This window comes from Chiloscyllium punctatum, chromosome 14 (assembly GCF_047496795.1).
Source record: "Chiloscyllium punctatum isolate Juve2018m chromosome 14, sChiPun1.3, whole genome shotgun sequence".
Classification (NCBI taxonomy): domain Eukaryota; kingdom Metazoa; phylum Chordata; class Chondrichthyes; order Orectolobiformes; family Hemiscylliidae; genus Chiloscyllium; species Chiloscyllium punctatum.
In genome coordinates this window covers 2,525,954-2,534,342 of record NC_092752.1, presented here as the reverse complement: position 1 = coordinate 2,534,342, position 8,389 = coordinate 2,525,954, and the positions used below count along the sequence as shown (strand labels likewise).

General features: G+C 40.9%; 1 protein-coding gene across 4 annotated transcripts in view; it reads left to right on the top strand.

The window, feature by feature from the left end:
- Positions 1-923: 923 nt before the first annotated feature.
- Positions 924-8,389, top strand: part of LOC140485543 (B-cell scaffold protein with ankyrin repeats-like) — a 309,357-nt gene continuing 301,891 nt past the window's right edge. For 2 of the 4 annotated variants that reach the window (XM_072583754.1, XM_072583753.1), the window contains exons 1-2: positions 924-1,065; positions 7,197-7,598. In XM_072583754.1, the coding sequence (XP_072439855.1) occupies positions 1,053-1,065; positions 7,197-7,598 (415 nt within the window). In that variant the 5' untranslated portion in view covers positions 924-1,052. The remainder of the gene's footprint in view (positions 1,066-7,196; positions 7,599-8,389) is intronic. The other 2 variants (XM_072583755.1, XM_072583756.1) reach the window with 2 other exon arrangements.

Here is an 8,389-nt window from a genome sequence, read left to right as displayed (position 1 = left end):
AGATTTCCTTTCCTAAAGGACATTTGTGAAACAGATGGGTTTTCCTGACAGCAGTGGTCACTGTTAGACTCTTAATTCAAATTCAACAGCCATAGTGAGACTTGAACCCAGGTCCCAAGAACATTAACTCAAATTTGAGATTAATAGTTTAGCAATAATACCTCTAGGCCATTTCCTCACAAAATTAGTTAATCCAATCAATTTACTCCAGTCTTCTCCATCACAAAGGTTAGTGATTGGGGAAATTGTGCATCAGGTCACTCAGCAACTTTTGCAGGATCAGTACTAAACCAAGTGAGCCATAATAAAGATTTGTGTTTTCGTCACATATCCTGCGAAAAGTGTAGAACAATTACATTGTCCAGTCAGTATCCAGTATATTCTCATTTCTCAAGCAGAATAAGACTGTAATTATATTCCATTTCATAATTCAATTTGGACGGTTAATTGTGTGTGTGTATATAAGATTGGGAAGGTTCATCTGGCTTGCCTCATGTCTTCACACCGGCCGTTCTACTGGACTCTTATTTTTGTAGCGTTGACAATAGTGAAACCTATCCTGCGACCAATAGAAAATTTGATACTTGCCCGCAAATATTCCCGCCGCAGAAATCTAATTTCTGAAATTTTGGAAACAGCAGTTTGCGAATACTCCATCAGATTTAACGAAGACTTTTCAAACAGCCTTCGGCGCCTCATCAATTAGTTTTTCAGGGTCTTCGGGACTGAGAGATTTGCCAAGAATAAAAAGCAGCAAAACCACCGCCACCCCCCGAACTTTCAGCTTTTCGTTTTACTTTTACGCAGGAAACAACAGGTTGCTGCAGAAACTAAAAATACGCCTAGTCGCCGCCAGCTGACAACAGACCGAGCTGCTTTAGAGAATGATGCTATTGGCTTGTAGTCACAGATCCGGAAGTGTCAGTACACAATTTTTTTACAGATAAACTGGACGGACAATGTTGTATTCTTTACTCAGTGCTGGGTTGTAGCCAGGTATCAGACTAGGCTGGCAGCGAGATCCGCCAGAACTTGCTCTTTGCGCCGTTAACATGAGGAGCTCAGGTAGGAGCGGGGTGACTGAATCGTTCTCCGGCTTTCTTGTTTGATGAATTGTCCTTACTGAGTAACCAGGATCGTTTCTCACTCCGAACACAGCTGATATTCGATTGTTCGACTGCATGTCAGATCGTTCGATACTGTTTAAGTGAAGAATTGTATCATGATGAAAAATGCTACTTTTAATTTTATAGATAATGGGTTTTTACACCGATTGCTAAGAGAAAGAAAATAACTTCATTTAATTTCTCCCGGATTTTATGCAGTAAATTGTGTGTCCGACCACGTTTGAAAAGAAAATGAATCGCTAATGTTGTTTGATGGGATTCCTAAATACAACTAACATACATTCTGATGGTGCTTTTGAAAGTACTTTTGAAGTTTAGTCCTCGAGCTTATCTCTCCACGCTTCAGGCTCACTGCCTTTATTCCTGATGAAGGGCTTTTGCCCGAAACGTTGATTTTACTGCTCCTCGGATGCTGCCTGAACTGCTGTGCTCTTCCAGCACCACTAATCCAGAATCTGGTTTCCAGCATCTGCAGTCATTGTTTTTACCAACATTTTTAGTCAAGAGAGATGTTTTTCTTAGGGGGAACATACTCATCATACAGACGGAGACCAAGAATATTGCTGTCTCAACAGTAGACAAGTTCAAACTGAACGAGCATCAATATGCAAGAGAATTAAAACGATCAGAAGGTGATAGCTACAATGTGTTGATTTAACTGAAGGGCAAGAGGCTGTGTTGAAGTTGAAACCCAGAAGAGTGGTTTGGTCCGTATAGATGCTGTAAAGTTTTATGCAACGCTTAAGACCTCATCCAAGTCTGTGTTTCCATGTGGACACTGAGCAATGATCATTGTGGTTTGAGTCTGACAGTATATTTGAGTGAGAGTTTTAGACTGTTCTGTAATTTTTGTGATTTGGCTTAGTGTATATTACATTGATTAATGGTCATACAGCACAGAGCAGACCCTTCAGTTCATCTTATCCTTGCCAACCATATATCCCAAACTAATCTAGTCCCATTTGCCAGCATTTGGCCTATATCCCTCTAAACCCTTCCTATTCATGTATCCATCCACATGCCATTTAAATTTTGTATTATGCCAGCTCTACACACACACCACCCTCTGCAAGAATAAGTCTCTTTTTTTAAAAAAAAGCTTTCCCCCCCTCACCTTAAACCTATAGTTTTGGACTCTCCACCCTGGGGAAAAGACCTTGGCAATTTACCTTATCCATACCCCTCGTGATTTTATAAACCTCTATAAAGGACACCTTCTGCCTCCTCCATTCCAGGTGGCGAAGAAAGTCCCAGCATATTCAGAATCTTTCTGTAGCTCCAAACCAGCAAGCTCCTTGTAAATCTTTTCTGAACCCTATTGTTTTAGATATACTGTTGTTTTAAAGAAATTTTTTCCCTCATTGATTTGCAAACACTCCCAAGGCCAGGTTGCACATCTCAATATTTAAAGGAGCAATTTCACAGATGAAACTCTTCATTTAATCCTTCAGTATGAGTGAACAGCAGATTTGATAGACATATTCAAAATCATGAGGCATCTAGACAAGGATAAAAACTCAGCATTAGTGAATGGATTGAATGCCACAAGGCAGAGATTTGCAGTCATTGATGAAAGAAACAGAGGCAAATGACCAAAAAAAGTTTTCATGCAGTGTATAATTAAGATTCGGAATACAATACCTGGCAGAATGGTGAAAGCAGGTTCATTCAAAGCTTGTGAAACTGATTTGGATCATTATCTAAAAAGGAAACATTTGCAGAGTGATAGGAAAAAGCAAGGGAGTGGCACCAAGTCAATTGCTTCTTCAATGGCTAGCAGACATAGTGGATGAAATGGCCAGCTCCTAATACTATTGTGATTTTAACAGGGGACCCTTAGCCACTGCACTTTGGAGTTCCCTAAATGTCAAGTTCTGATAGATGTAGTGCCCAGAGGGCAGGAAGAGACAGATCTGTTTTTGAAAGTATACAACCTGATTATTGCTGGAAAGAAAAAAATACATTTTGGCAAAGCTTTTCATGTGCTACCAGGATAATTAACAAGAAATACTCATATAAAGGGAAAATAACATTTATACTTTTTAAGAAATGTGTGCTGATCAGTTGGCAAATGAATACTGATAGAATCTGTCTCTGATTGCCATGTCTCTCAGATTTCTGATCTTTGGAAGAAAACCTGTGCTTCACCTGTGAAGTGCAAGAATTTCCAGCTGACAACTAATACACCTTCACCATTAATGCACCTGTGTGTGAGCTTCTATAAAATGGACATCTGTGCACAACTGACAGAAAGAACCTCAACTAGATATTCGCTCACTGGACTCTCTAATCCATGTGAACTAATTATGATAGCTTTGACTTTGAACTTTTAACTTCTTCCCATTCATTTCTCTTTTCTTTCTTTTAATTATTTCTGGATGTGTGTCACAAACTATTTCCTTGAATTCAGTCATAAGTGCTACTTTGTTTTATCCTAAAAGATTTATTGTGGATCACTGTTAAATTGGATTTCCCAACTAGATTTGGATAAATATGTCTTTATGTTCCTTTTTAATATTGAGAAGGAAAGTAAGAGAAGAAAATTTAAAGCCAACTCTTCTTATGGACAGAAGAGAACAATATAAATGATTCAATTCACCCCTTTTTGTCTGTAATACAGAATATATTAATAATTGCCACATCACTAACTTTAAGAATTAGTTATTTCTCAAAATAGCTTTTGCCATCTACCACTGATGTCATTGACTGAATTTAAAGTCTGTCGTGCAATTAAGTACTGAACAAAGAAACACTCCTTAGTGTTCACATGATATAATTTTAGTTTTACTAAGTAATTTAAGTTTTTATGCAAATAAAATACACATTTTTTTCCATTATGCCAAGTATCAGTAATTGTGCAGCAGTCATTGAGAATAAGTATCAGTTGGTTCAATTGGTAGCACTGTTATCTTTGAATCAGACGATTGTGGTTCAGCTATGAAGAGCACTTTGTAAGCAGCTTCCTTTCTGATTAAATACTCAATAGATATCATGTGATAGTTGTAAAAGATCATGTAGCAATGTTTGCAGAAACACAAGAAACCATTATCTACCCCTCACCTGAAAATGTAGGCAAGGCTTTGGTTAAGCCAACCACCCCCTAGTTATAGATCCTCCAACTGACCTCTTGGCAATGGAGTACTATCTCCGTACTGATCTTGCAACAGTACAGCACACCCCAAGTACTGACCATCCATCAGTGTAGTCCTAGTTTAGTATTAACAATCTGACAGTGCAGCACTCCCTCGGTACTGATCCTCCAACAACACACTGTTCACTCCATGCTGGTCTCCTGACAGTGCAGCACTCCCTCAGCAATGATTCTCCAACAATACAGAATGGCATTTACTTGGTCCTGACTTTCTGACAATGCAGTACTCCCTCGGTACTAAACCTTCAACACTGCAGTGCTACCTCGGTACTAAACCTTCAACACTGCAGTACTCCCTCGGTACTAAACCTTCAACACTGCAGTACTCCCTCGGTACTAAACCTTCAACACTGCAGTGCTACCTCGGTACTAAACCTTCAACACTGCAGTGCTACCTCGGTACTGCCCTTCTGTCAGTGAAATGCTCCTCCCTTCATACTGATCCTCTAACAATGCAGCTCTGCATCAGTACTGATGCTTCAACAGTGCAGCATTCCCTCCATGTTAACCTTCTGACAATGCAGTGCTCTCTCAATACTGACCCCCCTCCCCAATAATGCAGTACTCCTTCACTGCTGAGCCTCTGACTATGTGGTGCTCCATTACTACTGATCCTCCACCAATGTAGCAATTCCCCAACATTGACCCTCCAAAAGTGCAGAATTCCATTACTTTGACCCTCTGACTGTGTAGTGTTCCACGGTTCTATAGTTTGATTTGGGTTTAATGGTCAAATCTCTAGGGTGGGATTTGACCATGACCTTTTGACATAGTGAGCAGAATGACACCAACTGAACCACAGTAGGCACTGATGAGAGAATCTCTTTTCATGAGTAAATTGCCAAGTATGAAACTGTGGTCCTGATTAGAGAGCTTATAGTGAAGGAACTCCTAGGGGGCAGTGACCATAATATGATAGAATTCACCTGCAATTTGAGAGGGAGAAGCTTGTATCAGATGTAGTGATATTGCAGTCAAATAAAGGTAACTATAAAGACATGAGGGAGGCCTTGATTGGAAGGGCAGCCAAGCAGCAAAGATGGTGGAGCAGCAATGGTAGGAGTTTCCATGGGTAATTCGGAAGGCAGAGTGGAACTGCATCCCACGGAAAAAAAAAACATACTAAGGGGAGGATGAAGCAACCGTGGCTCACAAAGGAAGTCAAGGATATACAAAAGCATACGATGTGAAGATCAGTGGGAAGCCTGAGAATTTGGAAACCTTAAAAAGCCAACAGAGGAGATCTAAAAAAGCAATAATGTGGGCGATTGAAATATGAGGTTAAGCTAACTAATATAAAATAAGATTGTAAGAATATAAAAGGTGAGAGAGAGACAAGAATGGACATTGGATCACTGGAAACTAAGGCTGGAGAAGTAGCAAGGGGGAACAAAGAAATGTGGAGGATTTGAATAAATACTTTGCATCAGTTTTCACAGTGCAAAGTACTAGCATTGTTGAAGGACTGACTGACTGGCAGAAGGCAGAGAGTGGGCATAAAGGAGTCTTTTCAGGATGGTAGCCAGTGACTAATGGAATTCTCAGGCGTTAGCATTGGGACTGCAGCTATTCATTTTATACATTGATGATCTGGATGAAGGAACTGAGGGCATTAGCGCTGAGTTTTCAGATGACACAAAGATGGGTGGAGGAACAGGTGGTGCTCAAGAGACGAGCAGGCTGCATCATGCCTGATGAAGGGCTTATGCCCGAAACAACAACTTTCCTGCCCTTTGGATTGTGCCAGGCCTGCTGTGCTTTTCCAGCACCACATTTTGCAGGTTCACTTTCTCCTAGGCTACAGGAGGACTTGGACAGGCTAGGAGAGTGGGCAAAGTACTAGCAGATAGAATACATTGTAGGAAAGTGTGAGGATATGCACTTTGATAGGAAGAATAGAAGAGTATTTTCTAAATGGGGAAAGGTTTTGGAAATCTGAAGCACAAAGGGACTTAGGAGTCTTAGTTCACAATTTTCTTCAGGTTAATATGCAGATTCAGTTGACAATGAAAGCAAATGCAATGTTAGCATTCATTTCAAGAGGGCTAGAATACAATAGCACTATGGCAGATGTGGGTACTGCAGATGCTGGAGATTAGAGTCAAGATAAGAGTGTTGCTGGAAAAGCACAGCAGGTCAGGCGGTGTCCAAGGAGCAGAAAAATTGAGGATCCGGACAAATGCCCTTCAGAAAGGCTTCGGATGCTGCCTGACCTGCTGTGCTTGTCTATCACCAGTCTAATCTTGACTACAACAGCAGTATGTTTTGCTGAGGCTGTATAAGGCCCTGGCCAGACTGCAATTTGAATATTATGAGCAGTTTTTGGCTTTGTATCTAAGGAAAGATGTGTTGGCTTTGGATGGGGGGGGGGGGGGGGGGTGATTTACAAGAATGATCCCAGAGATGAAAGAATTGTTTTAGGAGGAGCAGTTGAGGACTCTTGGTCTGTACTTAATAGAGCTCAGAAGAATGAGGGGGTGAATTGATTGAAATTTACAGAATACTGAGAGACCTAGACACAGTGGATGTGGAGTAGATGTTTCCACTGGTAGGAGAGGCTAGGACCTGACAGCACAGCTTCAGAGTGAAGGGAGGATCCTTTTGAGCTGAGATGAGCAGGAATTTGTTCAGCCAGAGGGTGGTGAATCTGCGGAAATCTTTGCTGCAGATGGCTATGGAGGTCAAGTCAATGAGTATATTTAAGACTGAGATTGATAGGGTCTTGGTTGGCAAAGGGATCAAGGGTTAAGGGGAGAAGGCAGGAGAATGGGGTTGAGAGACATATCAGCTGTGATTGAATGGCAGAGCAGATTTGATGGGCCAGATGACCTAATTCTGCTCCTATATCTTATGGTCTGTTTGCAACAGAGTATTATCTAATACCATCATTAAACTGTGCTTACTTTTTTCTATTAAAGAGGCCTCGAACAGAGACCTAGTAATCCTGTATGAAGAGGAAGCAGAAGAGTGGAGTGCATATTTGAAACAGGTTTTCCTGGACCAATTAAATCCACAAAGTATCCACTGCTTTAAAGTCGGATGTCCCAATGATCTGAAAGTTGCAACTTCTAATCTGACCGCCTACAGATGCAAGTTCCTGGTGCTCACTCCTGGTTTCCTAACTACACTGACAATCCCAAAGAGAATCCACCTCAGTAAGATTTTGCAACCTTCTGATGAAGTGGTGTTGTTGCTCTGCGGAGTACCGAATTCTGATGAATTCTACAAGCTACTGTCTGTACCAAGAGGGATCTGTGAGCTCTCAAGCACTCAGAATGCTCAAGATTATCTGTCTGCTGTCGTCAGCATCCTCAGTTCAGGTGAAGTCATGAAGTTTTTGGAATTTCAATTTGTTAAGTATTTATATTTGATATTTTCTCAATTGTTACACCAATATTGCCCTGTATGCTAATTTTAGACTTTAAAGAAAAGTAGCAAATGTTTAACAAAGAAGGATAATATGAATGGACATTTTGTTTTATTCATTTATGGGAAGTGAGTGTCACTGGCTGGTCAGCAATTATTGCCCATCCCTAGGTGCCCTTGAAAAGGTGGTGGTGAGCTGCTTTCTTGAATCGCTACAGTCCACCTGCTGTGGTTCGACCTACAATATCATTAAGGAGGGATTCTAAAATTTTAATCCAGCAACAGTGAAGGAATGGTGATATATTTCCAACTCCGGATAGTGAATGGCTGGAGGGGAATTGCAAATGGTGGTGTTCCCATGTATCTGCGGCCCTTATCATTCTGGATGAAAGTGTTTGTGGAAGGTGCTGTCTGAGGACTTTTGGTGAATTTCTGCACTGCATCTTGTAGATGGTACACACTGCTGCTACTGAGCGTCAGTGGTGGAGGGAGTGGATGTTTGTGGATGTGGTACCAATGAAGCAGACTGCTTTGTCCTGGATATTGTCAAATGTCTTGAGTCTGAATAGTTCCACAGATGTAGAAGAAAGGATAGCAAAGATGATTCTGGATAGGAATAAGAGTAGCAGGGTAGTTGTGATCGGGTCTTTAACTTACCAAATATTGACCGAGAATACTATAGTTTGAGTACTTTAGATGGGTCAGTTTTTGTCCAATCTGTGCAGGAGGGTTTCCTGGCACAGTA